We start from the raw sequence: 20,258 nt of genomic DNA on the forward strand, positions 1-20,258 counted from the left end.
TAGTATAAGTTGTTAAGGTTTAGAATCTGAATATAAAATATTTAAATTTAAATTTTTATGATATTTTATTAATGGATGATTTGTAAATTAAAATTTTTTTTATAAATAACAAAAGAATTCGTAAATTTATTTATGAATAGATGACTTGCCTTTCTCTACTCCTAAATATTTTATTTACTAAAAAAAAAAAAACTTGTACGTCATTTGTACTTCTAAAAATGTCACATGGACATCATTTATCCAGATTAAATACCCACTTGTCCTAACTACGCTTAGGTGCATTACACTTTGCATGAGCCATGAAGTAACGTATAAGGTTGGAAGGTATATTCCAAGCATTCTACTCTAATTTCAAGTTTAACTAATTACACTAATTTTTTATTTTTCACGTACTTATATGAGTGTCGGAGCATGTTTCAATTATCCCTTTGATCCTTATTTTTTCCTTAATAGGTCGGATGTTTCCTCCATTCAAGTCACATGATTGATTTCACCTCGTTAATCCAAAAAATACCCTCTCTCTTCTAAGTGTATTGCTCAATGAAATTTTAATTTATTAGCAATAAAGACAATTTGTCTTGCCAAGTCAAATTTAAATTTTAAAATTAAATATGCATGCATGCAGTAGAAGAAAAAAATTACTTTTTTCTTGAAAATAATAGGAAAAAATCTATTATAATTGACGGTGTATATATATAAAGGAAAGGTCCATTTAATTAGTGTAAAAGTTACACATTTTTTAATATAATTAAATATAAGTGTTATAAATTTAATTTTAATTTATAAGTTTTAAAAAAATGTAACTCTTATATTAATGTAAGTGAATCCGGAGTAGGGATCTATTTATATTAATGCGACTCTTACATATTTTTTGGACTTTTGGATTGAAGTTGCTAGATTTAAAAATATTATTTTAATTCAAATGAGTTATGAATTTAAATTAGTCCAAAAATAAAAAAATATATAAGATATACACTAATGTAAGTATATCCTAACTTATATATAAATAATTGGTTTTTATTTTTATTTTTTTGTTGAAATTCTTTCTTCACTTTGTTGTCATCGCACTTATCGGCTTTAGTTTTTCTCTTTATGAGTTTGATCCAATTAATAAATGATTGGTTTATGTAATAATTATTTTATACATCGTTAGTTATTCAATAATGCAAATCTAATCTCATTATAAAGGAAATAAAAAATTATTGTATTATCTATTTACTTGCATTTTTTTAACATTTTGATTCATATAATAATAATAAAAAAATTTATGTATAGTTATATATATATATATATATATATATATATATTACTCGACAAGTAAAAGGAATTAATATACATAGATTATCAAATATGTTTCTATAAAATAACTGATTTTATATATTTTTACATAAATAAATTGTTTCATTTATACATAATCTATCGCTCTAATAAATACTTCCCCATCTCATTTTTTTTGGATTTCTGAAAATTATGTACACTTAAATGCCTTAACTTTTTATATTTTAGAATTATTTTTATGTTTTTTTTTTATGTTTTGCTTTTTACCGAAATTATGAAACTTCAAGTTTATAAAAAAATAAAATTTTAATATTGTATAGACTAAAATCAAAATATTTCCTTTAAACTCCATAAAAATCAATAGAAGACTAAAATTATAGGACCGAAGAAGTATATAGATTTATATATATTTGATGTAGGTTAGTATAGATATTAGATACTTTCAGTAAATCATAAAATAACACTCATAAAAATGTTAATTTTAAATATATTTTTAAGATTAAATGTATTAATTTATTTTTTAGAATTTTAAAATTCGTGTATATATAATTATATCATTAACTGATAATGTATAATATTTTTATATTGATAATGTAATAAATATAAATTCTAAACATATTGCTAACCTAGAGATATGTATACTAAAAACAAAAAATAGTAATATTTTGTAAGCTTCTTTTTCTTAAAAAAAAAAAAAAAGAAGAAAGAAAACCAAGTATATCATGAGGAAATTTATCTCGATATTAAAGTCGAAAATCTCAATGACATGAAAGCTAACAAAAAAAAACATATACATATTTTGTAAGGATTATATTTGATATCATATTAGTGTATAGCGTTATACGATGTTAATATATTTAATTAGTAAAAAATCTAAATTTTTAGAAACATTAGAAGTAAATTTTTTAAAATTTAAATATTTAATGATATTAAAACAAAATAATGATGTAATGGCTTATGAAGCACTAATAGTGTATAGTATTTATACACTAAGAATATATAATATATAAATACATATATGAAAGGAATTTATATTTGATGGTTGTCAGTGTATAAATTTGGTAAATTGTCAATAAATCATATGATATCTTATCATTAATAAACAATATCAGTTTTTAAAATAAATATATTAAAAACTAATATTTTTTAAAAATTTATTCATCAATAAAGTAGTATCATTTTATTCATTTTATAAATGAAATATCATTATTTGATTCATTGATGATTAAAAATTGTATAAAATAATTACTCCACGTTAGTATATGTTTCTTTCATTCAAATCATGTCACGCAAGTAACCACATTAATGAAAAGAGTCAATCATTTATTATACATCACAAACATAAATATGTTGAAATAAATATTTATTATTTAATTATCTCGTATGATATATAATAAATAGTTGACTTTTTCTAATAATATAATTACATGGCATGATTTGAATAAAGAAAACATACGCCAACGTGGAATATTTATTGTTTCATAGAACCCTTTCTCTTCACTGACAGTAGAATTTATACGAATACTTAGTATTAATTATATAATCCCATTTGAAAGTTATGTTTTGTCTAAATTTAAAGGTGATCCCTAGTCAATCGCTTTGTCTCAAAATTCTACCTTATTCACAGGAAAAATCCGATGAGCTATTCAATTTTAACGACCATTTCTATGCAAGAATCCTAAATTTAGACGCTTCCACTTGCTATAAAACCTGCCATGCATTCTCAATTCCATCAAGCAACAAAGCAAAGACATTGAGAAAGAGAAACTGTGCTTTCCAATAAAGTTTCTCTTCCGTCCGACTCCCTTCAACTTGGTTGGGAATCGGATTGGTTTGGCTCTGTTTGCTCTAGCCAGCCACTGGGAGAAACCATTTATAAAAGAAAAACTAAAAAACATTGGCTGATATGGCTATGGGTAATGTTGTTATTTCGGGGATTTCCATCATTCTTGTGGTGGGAGTCGTCCTCGGCGTTGTTGCTGCAGTTCATCGTAGTGGCGATGATAATTCCAAATTGTCTCCACAAATGAAGCCGGTGTCGAGTTTCTGTTCATCAACAGATTACCAAGGAACTTGCCAGAAGACCCTCAGCTCTGTCAACAGCACTGATCCCAAAGATTACGTTGCCCAATCTATCTTGGCCTCTGAGGAAGCAGTCAAGAAGTTCTTCAACTATTCTGATTCCTTGATCGTTTTGGCCAAGAACGATAGCCGCACGAAGATGGCATTGGATGATTGTAAGGAGATGATGGACTATGCCGTTCAGTCCCTTCAAGCATCGTTCTCCGAGGTGGGTGATAGTGAATTGAGAAGCCTTAATGAGCGAACAGCCGATCTCAGGACCTGGTTGAGTGCTGTTATCTCATACCAACAGTCATGCTTGGATGGTTTCGAACATGACAGCAACATGAAACAAAACATGGAAACTGGTATTGTTGATGCTAGTGAACTCACATCAAATGCCTTGGCAATTGTGACAAAGTTGTCGGATACTCTTTCTAAGTTCGGTCTCCAGTTGAATATTCCTACCTCCCGTAGACTTCTTTCTGTTGAGAACAATGGCTATCCCTCATGGTTCTCTGCTGCAGACCGCAAGCTTTTGGCTAGGATTGATAACCGTAACTTGAGACCAAATGCTGTTGTGGCTAAAGATGGCAGTGGCCAGTTCAAGACCGTTGCTGCTGCCCTTGCTGCGGCTCCCAAGAACTCCAGGGTCCGACATGTGATCTATGTCAAGGCTGGAATCTATGACGAGTACATCACCGTGGACAAAGACACCACCAATATCCTCATGTACGGTGATGGCCCAAGAAGGACCATTGTAACAGGCCACAAGAACTTCGTTGATGGCACATCCACCTGGCAAACTTCTACTTTCTGTAAGTTTCTAAGAACTCAGAGCCGTTAGTTGATCATAAATCATGATTCTGCCAAATAAATTTGTTTTATATATAATTTCTGCTAGAATGGTATTATCACACGTATGTTAAATATTGGATTTCTTGTCCTTTTATATTCAAGTTGAGTATCTCTTGCTATTGCCAATTGGTTTTAGATCGGGCACTTAACAATTTGCTGATTTTAATGGTGCAGCCGCTATTGGAAATGGGTTCATTGCCAAATCCATGGGATTCCAGAACACTGCTGGACCACAAAAGCACCAGGCTGTGGCTCTTCGCATTCAGTCCGATAAGTCAGCCTTCTTCAACTGCAGGATGGATGGCTACCAAGACACCTTGTACAATCAAGCAAACCGTCAGTTCTTCCGCAATTGTGTCATCTCTGGAACCATTGACTTCATCTTTGGTGACTCTCCTACCCTTATCCAGAACTCATTGATCATTGTCAGGAGGCCATTGGATAACCAACAGAACACAGTGACTGCACAAGGCAAGACCAATGCTAATGAGAACACTGGTATCGTGATCCAAAACTGCAGGATTGTTCCCGAGCAAAAGCTCTTCGCTGACAGGTTCAGGTTGCCAACATACTTGGGCAGGCCATGGAAACAATTCTCTACAACTGTTATCATGGAATCCACCTTGGGAGACTTCATTAATCCAGAGGGATGGTTGCCATGGGCTGGAAGCAATTTCCTCAACACCCTCTACTACGCTGAGTACAACAACCGTGGCCCTGGTGCCAACACCGCCAGGAGGGTTAACTGGAAGGGTTACCACAGGATCGACAGGAAAACCGCCATGAGCTTCACCGTTCAATCATTCCTTTTGGCTCGTGAAAACTGGTTGCCCTTCACTGGCATTCCTTTCACTGCCGGGTTGAAATATTGAAGACATTTTAATGGCGAAAATCAACAGCACAACAACCTACAAAGAAAAGAACTTTACAGTGGTCTCTTAGAAATAGGAAATGGAGGCGCAGCTTATCTCATTACATAATTTTCTTTTTGTAAATTTCTGTTTAGAGATCCCTTTCAGGGCTCTTAAGTCCATGTCTTTGTCTTTGTTGCTCTATTGTAATTCATTCATGGATAAAAATAAAAAACTCATTCGCATAATATATATTCCATAATATTATAAACATACATACATACATACATATATATATTAATACTATCTATATTTTCTTCTGATCATATCAATGGCGGACCATCATTGGAGCCTGTGGTGAAATTTTAACGTCCAAAAATTGGGTAGTGAAATGTTTGTAAAAAGAGTTTTTTTTCCTCCATTGATGATCATGTTGTATCTTTTCTTGTTAATCCAAGATTTGAAAGTTTAAAAAAAAAAAAAAAGAGTTACATCCAATTGTATAAAAACACTATATGCAAAAATTATATAGTGGCGTATTATATAACCATGTTAGATTCTTTTCATTGTTGGTTTAATTTTAATTACTTTAAAATTGCATGTAATGTTGTAATTTTTACAAGATAGTGCTATGAATGGCCTCATAAATTATAATAAAATATTTAAGATGATACTTAAATTTAAAAAACTCTAATATATTACATAAATTATAAATTTATTAATTAATATGTATTTGTTGGAGGGTTATTTATTCATCATGTATTATCATTTGTGGTTAACCATGTTAGAGATAAATACTCTATTAGTCAATAAGTTCATGATTTAGATATCAAAGATTTTTAAAATTTAAATATCCCACTAAATATTTCATTATAATTTAGAAATCATTCATAACATTATAAAAAATGTTAATATCTAAGAAAATTTACAAGCGCTAAGAGTTGAATATTAATTTTATAAAATTTAATTTTTTTTAAAAAATAGATGAACCATTTAGACTAAATTCAAGTTCTCTTAATCTAACAATATTTAGAATCCGATACTAAAATAGAGTTTGACAAACTTGACCATAAAATTGGTGTAGCTCCATCTTGAATTCAAGTAGAGTACTGTGCTGAATCCATATGCTGGACTGATGAAGATAACAAGTACTACAGTCTTTCTTTCTTAAGGCTTCTTTACCTCTCTTCTACCAAAAATTTTCCCCTTCATGAAACCATCTAGCTCATATTTATGATTAATGAATCCTAATCCATTAGGTTCGTTACAAATTCATTGCAAAAGAGGAACTAAATTAGAATAAATATACATCAGAATTTGTTGACTCTGAAACCAAATATATTGCTTGGAGTGTTTTTCAAAATTCAACTTATTAGGGTCTCATCTGATTAAACAATGAGAGTAATTTTTATAAAATTAAAAACAAATGTCAAGATAAAATTAATTATTATAACGATGAGATCAAAAGTAATAATAAAATAAGCGTTTAGACGCTAAAACAATGATATGATTAGATGAAAATAAAAAATAATTATTGAGGATTTAATTTAAGAATGTGTTGATAAATTATTTTTACGCATACTTTAATGTTATCTATAGCATGTAAAATCTTAAAAATTTTATTTTCAATCAAAATATTAATATATATTATTTATTTTTTTATTATATGTTAATAAAAATGATTTATTTATTAATTTATTATATAATAAAAATATTTATTATATTAAATAAAAAAATTTATTTCAATATTTTTAAATAAAAAATTAAAATGAAAAAACAAAAAATCCTTATAATTTTAAGGAAAAAATTAAAAAAAAAAAACATAAGGGTAAATTTGAAAAAATAATGCTATGGGAGCAAATTATTTTCTCTAGAGCTAAAAGTTCTGCTGATTAAGTGGCACTAATTGTGCCACAATGGTGATATCCAAACACTAAAATATTGTTTTGAACCTTATATATATATAAACACACACGAATCGTCGTGTCTACAGTAAAGGACAAGGTTCATGTCTACATTAAACCTGAAATTCACTAGTTACTGAGTTGGTCCGGGCCTGAGTAGTAACGAGTACTGTTTTCCCACTAAACGGGTCATCCATTTCCCAAAAAATAAACAAAAAAGCAAATTTCATTGCTTACCAAAATCCAGCGTTTTAACATTCCCCGCCCCGCCTATCTTCTGTTATTTCTTTACTTCCCCTCACTGTGTCAAGAGAATCTAACGCAACCAAAGAATCTACCACTATTCATTTCTCTGTAAGACTTCATATCTTCCCACATGCTTTCGTTTTTATTTACTTTCGCAGTTTTTCATTTATTTTCTTAAGTTTTATATGATATTTTTGTTCTAATTCTAGACTCTGACAACATTAAGCATTTCTAGTTTTCTTGGGTGTTTTATGGTTACCCATCTGAACCTTGATCTGAATGCACGTGTCCTACACGTGTTTCTGTTTTTTAATAAAGTAAAAGGGTCGTCGGACAGTCCAGGAAAAATCACTTTTAGTTTTGTCTTTGATCTCAAAGTTGGTAAAGGTAGACCTGGCAATTCGTGTATCATTGTCATATATGTTTCATTTCGTGTCAAACATATGTAAAATATGAAAATTATCGTATCCATGTCTGACATGCCAAACTCATATATGGTTTTTATCGAAATTTTAGACCGAGTTATATCGTTTAAGTGTCATATCATTATATCTTGTCAAAATTACTAAGTTTAGGTAACTGTTAACGGTAATTGCTTGTTCACCAATCAACATGGTTGTTCTCCAAGAATTTTTTTAGAATGTTCAGGACCCATCGTAAGTAGGCTTGAACAGATACCGAAGTCATTAGGTTGATAAACTATATTAATATGTGTAATTAGTAGGGTAGGGGGTTTATTTTGCCTTAATGGGGATATTAACGTTTAAACTGATAGGTATGTACTGTTTCTAATTGTTCTAATTAAATGCTTTATTTTGTTTGTACTCGAAGTTGATGATATGGCTGGAGTGGAGCAGAGGCAGAACAAGTCTGGAGGTGGTAAGTATTTTTTTTGCTCAGGTTGGTTAGATTTCATTAGTAATGTGCCATAAAGGTGTGGCGGTTTCTAATTGTGTGGATGTTTTGTTGTTGTTGTTGATTTTTAGGAGGGAAAAAGAAGGAAGTGAAGAAGGAGACTGGTTTGGGTCTCTCCTTTACCAAGGATGAGAATTTCGGGGAGTGGTACTCTGAGGTGCAATGACTTAGTGCCTGTTATACTATGTTATTGAGATCTTAGTATCTTATTGTTATATCATCATCTTGGCTTTTGTAGGTTGTTGTCAATGGTGAAATGATTGAGTACTATGACATTTCTGGCTGTTATATTCTGAGGCCATGGGCAATTTCAATTTGGGAGATCATGCAAGTGAGTCATATGATGTTTATACTCATATTGCTCTTTAAATGTAAATAAGAAGTGTTTATTAATTACAAGGAAAAAAAATTTATGGATTTCATTCCTCGATCTTTGTTTTCTTTCTGTTTCCTTTCATGGTTAACTTATCCACGGTGTTAAACTGCAGACATTCTTTGATGCTGAAATCAAGAAAATGAAAATCAAGAACTGCTATTTCCCTCTCTTTGTATCTCCAGGCGTTTTGCAAAAGGAGAAGGATCATATTGAGGGCTTTGCTCCAGAGGTGAGAAACAATTTTTTTTTTTTTTGGCATAATTGACCTTGTGGAATGCTTCGCAGCTTGAAAGTGTTGGTTTCTTTTTTTATCAAACTTTTTGAAGCCATTTGAAACTCATTTTGTTCCTAAACTTTTTTGCCCTGTTTTCAATGATTTACTTCATTTTGTGGAAATCCATAGTTTAGTTTCTATCTAGGGCTCAAATTGGAGATAGTTTTTTATCTAGGGCTCAAATTTGGCAAGTTCTTCCTCATTTGAGCAAGATACTTTCATGAATATGCTGAAAAAATGGCAATATTTCAATGTTTTTATACTTTTTAGCACTGGACTTATGCAACACTCAAGTTTTATGCATTTTTTTACTAGAAATGTTATGTGATCTAATGAAAAAATGACACGTGAATGGCTTTGGGATCCTGGTTTAATCAGGTTGCTTGGGTGACCAAATCTGGGGAGTCTGAGTTAGAGGTGCCAATTGCAATCCGCCCAACTAGTGAGACAGTTATGTATCCCTATTATTCTAAGTGGATTAGAGGACACCGTGACTTGCCTTTGAAACTTAACCAGTGGTGCAATGTCGTTCGATGGGAATTTAGCAATCCCACACCATTTATCAGGTAGTTGTCTTAAAATTGGTCAACTTTAGCTTTTCCGGTGTTATCCTGCATCCTTTTCCCCCCCTCTCCTTCCACCCGGTGGATGGGATATGGTATGCCATACATGTAATGAGATGTTAATTTTCGTAAAATTTTCTAATCTTGGTTCAATTTTCTTATCCTTAGTTATTAATGTTTACAGATGAGAACATTATTTTCTCAATTCTTTTGATGCCAAGTTAGAAAATTAATTTAAAATGATTTGATGATAGATTGGTCACCGCTAACTTGCTTCTTAATTGTAGGAGTCGTGAATTTCTATGGCAGGAAGGGCATACTGCCTTTGCAACAAAGGAAGAGGCAGACACAGAGGTAGCATAGACTTAAATTTTTACCTTTGATCAACATTTCAACCTTAGAGAGCTGAAGTTTGCCCATTGTTCTATTGGTGTACAATGGAATAGGGAAGGTTAAAGTAAATAGAAATTTTGCATGGCTGATTCTTTTCTTTTTCATATTTATCTACAATTAAATTTTGGTTGAAAATGGCATTTTTGCCTCAGAATTGCCGAATGAAGTATTTAAGTAAGCATTTCAGAAATTTCCCATGTGATCTTATTTTGAATAATTTCAATATTTTGTTGGTTTCTGTGCTGTGTCAAAAGTCAAAGTCATATTTCATTGCTGTTACAGATTTCACTTGTCTTGCCTTTTGAAGTATCATTGAAGGATGTGCTAGATCCTTAGAACCTTTTATGTGTGTCTAAATATGGTTTTGTTGGTGAATATATTATGGAAGGGGGACTGAGGTGGCAAAAATGACATGCTGAGTTATATGTATTTATTGTTGAAATACTTTGTGCTTGGTAGATTTTAGACTTTAGTTCCTACTTCTAATCACTCTTGCAATAGTTGTACTGCTTCTCATTTTCACATCTTTGCGATATCTCATGCTGTTAACTAAACAGGCAAAAAAGGGACTTAGTAGCCAATAACAATGGTAGGGATGTCAGCTGGGTCTCTTTACGTATGTCTAAATTTTGTTATATTTCAGGTTCTTCAAATATTGGAACTGTACCGATGTATATATGAAGAATTCTTGGCTATTCCTGTTACAAAAGGCAGGAAGAGTGAACTAGAGAAGTTTGCTGGTGGACTTTACACAACTAGTGTCGAGGTATGGTATAAACTATTATGCATATATACATGTAATAACAATCTCTACTTATTGGCGTGAACAACGAACTTAAATTGTCTGCTTGATCAATGTGCTTTAATATAAATTGAGGAACTTTTAATCTGTTCATAATATGATAGGCATTTATTCCAAACACTGGGCGTGGTATTCAAGGTGCAACCTCCCATTGTCTGGGCCAAAACTTTGCAAAAATGTTTGAGATAAACTTTGAAAATGAAAAGGGAGAGAAGGGTATGGTCTGGCAGAATTCCTGGGCGTATAGTACTCGAACGGTAAAACTTTTTGTCTCTTTACTTAGAACATTCTTAGCATTTATCATTTCAAGTCCTTTGTCACGATATCCCTACCATTTATGTTTTGTGGTTTTGGGTGATTACATGGGGTTGGAATCCTTAACTACCATATAATTCCCTTTCTATTCTTTTCTCCTTATTCCTGCTACTCTGCTTATGTTTTCTACTGTTTTTCAAATTTTCTCAGATTGGGGTAATGGTTATGGTTCATGGGGATGACAAAGGTTTAGTGCTGCCTCCAAAAGTAGCAGCTTTGCAACTTATTGTGATTCCTGTGCCTTACAAAGATGCAGATACTCAAGGTATTTTTGATGCTTGTGTTGCCACTGTGGCAACCCTCTCAGCTGCTGGCATTCGCGCTGAAGCTGATCTTAGAGATAACTACTCACCTGCTTGGAAGTATTCGAACTGGGAAATGAAAGGTGTTCCCCTAAGGATTGAAATAGGACCTAGAGACTTAGTAAATAATCAGGTGAACCCCCCTTTTTGTTTGGATGCTGCTTTCCTTCTATTCTTTTATTTATTAATTTGCTATTGTACTTATACAGTTAAAACCAGAAAAGTGCTTTATTTGACAGGTACGTGCAGTTCGCCGTGACAATGGAGCAAAAACTGATATCTCAAGAGTCTTTTTGGTTGAACAAGTAAAAGGAATGTTGGATAAGATTCAACAGAACCTGTTTGACGTTGCAAAACAAAAACGAGATGCCTGTGTTGAAGTTGTAAAAACTTGGGAAGAGTTTGTAACAGCTCTTGGGCAAAAGAAACTGATCTTAGCTCCTTGGTGTGATGAGGAGGTATGACTTGAATTTGCAGAATCCTTATTCTTTACAGGGACCATGACTATTTAGTATTTAATCATTGTTCCTTTAGTGCTTATCTGCTACACTTAGTCTTTGCATTGAATCATTAGGCTGAAGTGTTTTGTTGGTTATAAAAATGAGTTGGATCATATTTAGAACGTCATTAATTTCCAAGATTACCTCTCCAGGCATTTGTTGGTTGGAATGGGTCTTGCTCGGTTTCATAAAAGACTTTTAATGTTTTGTATAAATGTAGGATGTGGAGAAAGACGTGAAAGCACGAACGAAGGGTGATATGGGAGCAGCTAAGTCTCTTTGTACCCCGTTTGAACAGCCTGAACTCCCAGAAGGTAAAGCAGGCATTTATTTTAAACAATAGGATACTTTCCCTCCCTCATAATACTAGTAGTATTTTGTTTTTTAATAAACTGTTACTGCACCAGCATGCACTAATGGGCAACTGCCAAGAATCTTAATCTGTGACAAACTACAAAAGATTATTGGAAATTTAGAGAAATCATACTACATTAAGAGGAATAAGAGATAATAAATTAATATTAATCAGTAGTTCAATTAATTTGAAGGATTAAGTAAAAATCCGGCACCCATTGAGCTTGGTTCAGGTGAGATGTGATTGCAAATGTGTCATTGTGATTGAACCTGAAGCTTAGCTCAGTTGGTTCATGTAATCACTCTTAAGAAGTGGTATCTAATAAATCTAGGGTTCCAATCTCAGCACCTGCATCCCCCTCTCTTCTCCAGGCTGCAACCACTTTTGTATCAAAAAAGAAAAGCTTACTTAATCCTTTTGTAACACAGTCTTTTCTCATTTAGAATTTTATAAATTTCTCCTTACATTAGTATTGAGGGAATTCATGTGTAAATGCTGTTTGATTATTTGTAACCTTACATCCACAAAAAGAAAAGAGGAGATTATACGTCTTCTATAGAATTCTCTTCTCATCAAAAATGAAATTATGCAGGTACTAAATGCTTTGCCTCTGGGAAGCCTGCAAAGAAATGGACCTATTGGGGTAGAAGTTACTAAGATTATTCTCTTTTTATGACCATCTCCTTCACATTGTCCCCTGTCTGATGTCAGCTGTGCTGGTGTGTGGACCATTCTTAACAGGATAATTTTCAATTTGAAATTGTTATATGAAACTGATGAGAGTACTTGGTTTTATTATCATATAGTTAAGAGTTCACTACGATGCATGCAAAATATTTACATGAGTAAATGTCACTCATCTGTCATTTCTTTTTGGTGATTAAAACATGCAGAATGGCAAAATAGTTACAACTGTAGAATGGATGTCTTCATTGTCAAATTATAAAAGTGATCAAATCTCACCGCACTTATGTTTTGGTGGAATCCAAATGATCCCTTAGGCTTATGTGCGGTGTGGTGGAATTGTAGAGATATTGGTGCAATTAAGTCTCCTACAATCTTATAATTTGCTGATTTGGACCAAAGAGATATTGGCACGTAGACATGAAATCCAAGTTACTCTCAACGACTAACGTTAACGGCAAAAAATAGATCGTTTCTTTGGTAGTTTTTCTCAAATGAAAATTTTTGTTTGTCTGTACAAATTGTATCTTTTAATTTTTCCTATTCTTAAAAGATCAAAAATACTCCTATAGCTGCTAAAACAATTGAAGACAATAGCAATCAAATAATTTCAAAAATCAAGGTTTTGATAGGATTAAAGCTTTTTCCTTTTAATTAGCAAGTTTGCCTTTCAAAAAATCATTCAACCCATCAGCCCTCTCCGTGAAATTCTTGGTTTTTTTATTCAATTGACAAGTCTTCAAGGTAAATTTTATTCATCAACAAGGAATTCTTGCACCTCCGCTGTTGTCTTTAATATGTTTGATAAATTGTCACAATGTTAAACATTCAATTTTTTCATTTAATTTTTAATTTCTTAGCGAATGGTTTAGGATATGATCCATTTAAGCATCCTCTTGAGTTCAAAGGTACGTGATTTTTTGAAGGATAATTATTTAAAATAACTATGTGTCGGTGTCAGAAGTAGTTTTCTTATTACCTTTTTAACTTGTTTTATTTGTAAATGCTTTCAGAAAAGAAAATATCACGCTTGTCCAATAATAAGTAGCATAGGTGCAGAAAAGCTATATCAATAGGAGATAATCTCTTTGGTTTCAAGTGTAAGATTTATTGTATTGTAGGCATACCTTTTCAAGTTATTTGGCGCATATTTCTTAACATTTCATCTTTCTTTAGTTTGCTTTGCATGCATGAATTAATTAATAAAGTTTGATCTAACTAATTAGCTTAGATTCACTAGCAAGAAAAACTGCTTTTAGATTTGAAATTGATGCAGTTGAAGAATTTGATGCTGAAAATGATGATATTTATGCTACTGGTTTGTTCACACCAAATAATAATGACAGAATCTTTTTAAGCCAAACTTACAAGTTTGCTTTCAGTATGCCATAAATTCTTGGAGTCTATACTAAAATGAAGCTATATATTAATATTCATCACATACATTATTAATAGTTGTAGTTCCTTGATAATTGATGTGCTATCAAATAGCTTTACACTTTCAATTAGTTAAGGCTAATTACAATTATATTACAAATCATGACAAATTATCATTAGAACATGGCTAATAGGAATTTCATATCTGTGGAAATATGTTGTTATGATGCTCAATTGTTAGTATGAAGGTGGCTATACAATGTGGCAGAATCAACTCAGAGGTCATTTTAAAGATATTTCAGCATCACATATTTAATTCTTTTTGAAGTAGGATTTAAGTCTATAAGACTTATTTCCTTCCACTAACAAATGGTCTATTTGATTCTTGATGTGCCTAAAGCTAAGCCAACCCTTGAACTTGATGACCAATCATTATATAAAGTATAATGCTGAAGCAAAAGAGAAATAGGAAAATGAAAGCATGATTGCTACATAGCCATTTGACATTTTAACTATTGGAAAGCATCTTAATTGCAATGGACTAGAGGTAAAATTTAAAGTAATGTGATTTTAGTTATTAAATCTTTTTTGCTGGATTTTGAGATTTCAATAAATTTAACAGTAAGTTAAGATACGTGCTGTAGATTTGGTGACAAAGAAAACGTACCTAAGAAGAAAAGTGTTCCAATGGCGACTTTTACCTATTTTTTGCAAGTGCTTTGATTGCAACTTAACTACTATTTTGCATCTTGGAAACAATGAATTTTCTCTTGGAAGAGAGCATGATTCTTAAGTCTCACCTCAATCAAAAGGAGTTTTATTTGATTTGTTACTTAAGTCTACTGAAATTCATATTCATTATTTTTTGGCTTGAATGTCTTATTTTTGTAAAATGACAAAGAAACATAGTAATTTTTTTTTAGAAAGCTAAATTTTATAATTTGTGCGAGTAATTCAAAAGACAAGAAAGCATTTCCTTGAATGTGATTATATAGATTTAATTACGTTTGCTCATCCTTATTATCTTATTCTTCACATATTCTAATTCTTAATTTATTTATCTAATTAAGCATAAATTAGTCAATTTTCTAACTTTAATTAGCCACATATTGGTGATCTCTTTAAGGATCGCGCAACCATACAAATTTGAACTATTGTTAGTTAAACTTGTGTACTTATGATTTCTTTGTTTACTACATGTCACATTTCAAATTCTGTTTTGGTCACCATAAGTTTTGCCAATAAAATTGGTAATTTAGTTAAATTGATACTAACTTAATGAGATTTTGGTAGAAAACAAAAACAATAACGCTAAAATTTAAGGTGACAAGTTTCCAATAGATATATCAACAATAACATTTTGTCTAAAAAGAAAAAAAAAATTGAATTCATGGGATTTCATCTAAAGTAAACTTTAAAATGATATAACTAAATTCATAGACATCATTTTTTTTCCAAACTCTTGACAACTTAATTTTTAGTGACAACATTTTATAACTTTAGTATTTTTAAGATGTCATTCCCACCAGCTATTGAATGTTAGCTTCAAAATGTCATCTTTATTACTTATTGAATGTTACCTTAACTATTATAGAAAATATCATAAAGAAACATTTGTTTGAAGGAAGCTTTTTAAGTTCAACATGTAGACCCTACAGGTTGTATAATGAAATTCAATTTATGAGACTTAGGTATATAACACAAAAGAAATAAGGATTTAACCTTATTTAAAGATAACATGTAGATTTACTTAACCTATACATGTAAATTGAAATTTTTTAAAGAAATCATATTTGATTAAACCTTCTAATGACTTGAATTTATGGGTTGAATGAAGTTGCTTTGTCCTGTGTAGTAAAATGGCATACCAAAGAAAATGTATGACTTATGTTTAGAGCAAAAGATGGTCAAGTCTACCTTGCATTTGAGTCATATTCGTTAAAATAAACATAGGAGAAAAATAGAAGAAAAATTTAAGCTATTGAATCCAATATAAGCATGTAAACTTATTGGACTTATTATAAAAAATGGTCAAATTCTAACCTGATTAATGAAAACAACATTCTGATTAAAAGGTTGAGTGCTTGGACCTTTTCATTTTTTGGACTGAGTTTCAAAACAACTATTAAATTTGCGCTTACCACCAGTTTTATCACTTTTCATTTTTAATCCTTTCACATTCATGATTTTTGAATCATCCATAACATTAGATTTTTTAGCATCATCTTCGTCACCTTTTGTATAAGAATCATCAAAGTTGCTCACTGTTAAACTTTTAAAACCCATTCAACTAGTTTTACCTGTTGAAATCTTTTCTATCTTAAGCATTACCTTTAAAGATTCTATTAAAAGCAATGTACCATTCCTTTGTTTTAGCAGTCCATGTTGACAACTTAATTGCATTCCTACTTAATTCTTTATAGCTAACTTAGGATCATTTTTTTCTAGTGCTTCTATTGATGTCTCTTACACTTCCAAGCATTACAGCTTTCGTCCATCTCTTTACAATATATTTCTCATGTACAAACTAGATTTTTTTTTAGTTTAGCACCTTTAAGATATGATAACAGAGAATTCTCCAAATTTCAAATTCATATAAGTACCAAAAATTGAATTAGTTGAAGAGTTGAATTTAATAAAATGATTTTGATATTCTCCAAAAGCATTGATCTTGTACTCAAAGAATGATTCATTTTAACTATAATCTTCAATAACCAAATTGAAATTTTTTTAAAATTCTTTTTGAAACTCTTTAAAAACATTAAGAATGTAAACATCTCTAGTATGCCTTAACATGGTTGCATTCACCTTCATTATTGGAATGCGTTGACTTATGTCATAATTAGACTTTGCCTCATTGCAGCATAAATCAACCACTAACCTTTCAAAATAATTGAGGAATCGGACCACATTTAACGATGAAGTTACGTAGTTGTTCAATTGGTTATTGAAACTCTCACTTAGTTAAGTACTCTTTCTCCCAATACTAAATGTTTTTCTTTTGAAATGCCATTGCCAACCTTTCTCTGTTTTCAAAAGTTTTAGCTAACCATGTATTTTCTTAAAGATTATACTTGCCAATCATATCTTCCCATGCATGAACAAACTCTTCCTTGTATAAAATATTATTAATGCAATACAAAAACTCTTTAACTAAGGTGTTATGCATTTGAAAGTGCTACCCCAAATGTATTTTTGCATTTTTCCACATGTGCCAAACGTATAATCAATGAGTAGTTTTAGGCAATATATTTTTTACAGCTTTTACCATTGCTTGATCTTAAGCTATAATAATAGATGTTGGTTTCTAACTAGACATTACTTGAACAAATATCTTAAAAAGTCATTCAAATGATTCATTACGCTCTACGTAAAGAAGCATGGCCCCAAACATTACCATTTTTTTTTGATGATTTATTCTAACAAATGATGCAAATAGTAGAGAAAGATTGTTAGCTTTATAGGTAGTATCGAAGAAAACAACATCACCAAAATGGCCATAATCAAGTGCCATTCTTGCATCTGCCTAAAACCCATAGTTATCAAACCATCCACATCAAGTTGTACAGCATAAAAAAAATTATAGATTGTCTAACTATTATTTTTTGAAATAATTCAGCAACCTTTCAGCATCTCCTTCTTTTATATCTTTAATTCGTTTTAAACACAAATAATTATTATAATGAATGAGGAGATAACCAACATTTTCTTCCCTATTTATTTACTCATGAACTCAAAGGTTGATTTTTGTAGAATATCATAATCATCTACCATATTTGCTTCAATAGCTTGAGCAACAATCACCTTTCTTTGTGAGGGCAGCATGTAAGCTTGTTTTAAAGATTTAAGCTCATGATTATGATTTTCTTCAAAATAGGTGACTTTATATTTTCCATTGGACTAGCAAGAAATAGTTATACGTGCCAAGCAACTTGTACTTACTTTTTTTTGAGGTCTCTTAACTTTCATGTAAGATTTATTTGGTATTCAAAAACTAGTTTTGTAGTAAAAAAATTTTTGAGACATTACATGCCCATCTATTTTACTTTTATTCGAGAAATCTTTTCGAATACTACAACCAACCATTCCAGCATTATTGTTATAAAATCAATAAGCTTGATTTTTTTATTCAAATTACATGTTCAACTTTGATACCATCTCCAGTATTGCCTTATTCGGATCATAATTTTCTTCTATTATATTTGCACTAATAAAAACGAATTGCTTATTAACTTTAATACTAAAAGGATAAATTATAATTATACTTTTTTAAATGGTCGCCTATTTTTTCATTCTCTCTTAAAATACATACATGTTCTTAATAAAGAGTCCTTGCTATATTACCTTTCACTTTAATGGTATTTACCCATTAATATATATATATATATAAAATATTTCACCTCTTGAATTGGTGGTTAAGAGGCTTTTAACAAGACGTGGGGGTGGGTTCTAACCTCGTTATCCTCCTTTCTCTTCGAACAGGCATTTGCCTTCCTTTGAACAAAAAAAAAATATATTTATCATATTTATCATTTCCATGATTTATTTTAGTCTTTATAATAAATCATATATTTTCAGGTACTGAATAGAACTATGAAAATAAATTTCAAATATCAATTCCTACTCTTAAAGCTCAAAAAACTATAAACTTTTCTTTCTTTTTTTTTTGTTTTTAGCCCACTTAGATCCGTAGTTTTTTTTTACACTTACTTAGATCCCTAGTTAAACAAATAATTAAGATAGGTTAATTACATGTTGCAATTATTTTTCTAAACAAACTGATCATGCCATCAAACTAATGCAAACTTATTTATAATTTCTTTTCTAATTGTAACTTCATCTGATTTAGATAGCAAACTAGCAATCTCCTTAATAATATCATAATTGAAATGTGAATCCAATACCATAGGTTTAGATTATTAGTTGAATTGATAGGTACAAAAAATTGACGGAGGAAAACATGAGCCAAATTAATTATGATGGATGGGGAATGCAAGCACGGGCAAAACGTCAAGCCAAGAAGAATGTCAAGTTCAAATCATTATTTCTGTCACCAATCCTATGTAATCTATCATGATTTTATTTTTTATGTGTGCTTTGAAATAAAAGAACATTTATGAAAACAAATAAATTGTGAATGAATGTATTATTGTTAAATTTTTTATTATAAAATATTTATAAATAAAATAACATATTATTAAGTGACGAAGCCAAAAGACAGGCAAGGATTACGGCTCTCTCAAAATATTTTTACCTCTTTTATACTAAAGTGCCTGAACCCACTAAAATATTACTTTGACCTCTTTTTCCTTTTGAAATTACTATTTGACATCTTTTTTTACCTAATTCCTACTTTCGTCACATTATTAATAAATAAAATAAATGTGAAGTTGTTGGAGAATGAAAAACCCTTATAATGACAAAAAATTGTGAACATTATTATTCTCGTAATTGTAATAAAATTACTTTAAAAATGATTATTATTTTTATTATTATATTTTATAATAAATTATGTAAAATTAAAAAAATTAATGAACACGATGAATGTAATGATCGCGATAACAATTATTATATCTATAATTATAATAAATATAATGTGATTGAAAATAAGATTGTGATCCTAATTTAAATATTTGATTGCAAGTTAATAACATTTAGTGCTTATTTAAAAAAAAATACATTTAATCATGGAATGAATAACACCCTAAAATTATGTTTGATGTATATGAATATTGATACGATAAGATAATAATTATTTTATTTCACATTTAATTTGTGTTTAAAATGAGATAAATGGATTGTAAAAAGAATTAATATATTCTTGTACAATACTATTCAATCTTCTCAAAGTAACAAAAATTATTATTAATTAATATAATTAAACTTACATATTTAATTATATTTTTAAAAATTACATTAATAATTTAAATTATATAAATTTTAATTAATGATAATTTTGACAAATAAATAAGTTATCTTATCAAATATAAAATAAAATAATATTATTTAATCTAATTTTATTTATAACATGATTTTATTTTGTTTTATTATAATATTATATATTAAACATAATTTTAACATAGTCTTAAATTAATCATTTAACCTATCATCTATAATTTTTATTCAAATTTTAAATCTAATATTAAGCTTATTTGTCCTGTTGATGTTTTTTTTTTTTTGTCTAAAAAAATTTGAAATAAATAA

The 20,258-nt window shown here is 30.2% G+C and overlaps 2 protein-coding genes across 5 annotated transcripts; both read left to right on the plus strand.

Moving 5' to 3' along the window:
- The first annotated feature begins 3,012 nt into the window (after positions 1 to 3,012).
- Positions 3,013 to 5,308, plus strand: LOC111288273 (putative pectinesterase/pectinesterase inhibitor 21). Its single transcript, XM_022879094.2, has 2 exons — positions 3,013 to 4,157; positions 4,372 to 5,308. The coding sequence occupies exons 1-2, from the start codon at positions 3,185 to 3,187 to the stop codon at positions 5,067 to 5,069; spliced, it is 1,671 nt and encodes a 556-aa protein (XP_022734829.2). The 5' UTR covers positions 3,013 to 3,184; the 3' UTR covers positions 5,070 to 5,308.
- A 1,890-nt stretch (positions 5,309 to 7,198) lies between these two features.
- On the plus strand, positions 7,199 to 12,813 carry LOC111287186 (proline--tRNA ligase, cytoplasmic-like). 4 transcript variants are annotated; one of them, XM_089759174.1, is made up of 13 exons: positions 7,199 to 7,306; positions 8,030 to 8,077; positions 8,185 to 8,270; positions 8,352 to 8,444; positions 8,602 to 8,718; positions 9,142 to 9,329; positions 9,614 to 9,680; positions 10,363 to 10,485; positions 10,626 to 10,778; positions 10,987 to 11,271; positions 11,378 to 11,596; positions 11,859 to 11,952; positions 12,586 to 12,813. In XM_089759174.1, exons 2-13 carry the CDS (start codon positions 8,038 to 8,040, stop codon positions 12,648 to 12,650), a joined length of 1,530 nt encoding a protein of 509 aa, XP_089615300.1. In that variant the 5' UTR covers positions 7,199 to 7,306; positions 8,030 to 8,037; the 3' UTR covers positions 12,651 to 12,813. The 4 variants fall into 4 exon arrangements, with proteins under 4 accessions (XP_089615300.1, XP_089615299.1, XP_089615301.1 ...); XM_089759173.1 differs by having other exon boundaries at positions 7,200 to 7,306; positions 8,030 to 8,098; XM_089759175.1 differs by having other exon boundaries at positions 7,201 to 7,306; positions 8,030 to 8,074.
- The last annotated feature ends 7,445 nt before the right edge of the window (positions 12,814 to 20,258 follow it).

The sequence above is a fragment of the Durio zibethinus genome, chromosome 4, assembly GCF_047325235.1.
Source record: "Durio zibethinus cultivar Kanyao isolate XHJ-2024 chromosome 4, ASM4732523v1, whole genome shotgun sequence".
NCBI lineage: Eukaryota > Viridiplantae > Streptophyta > Magnoliopsida > Malvales > Malvaceae > Durio > Durio zibethinus.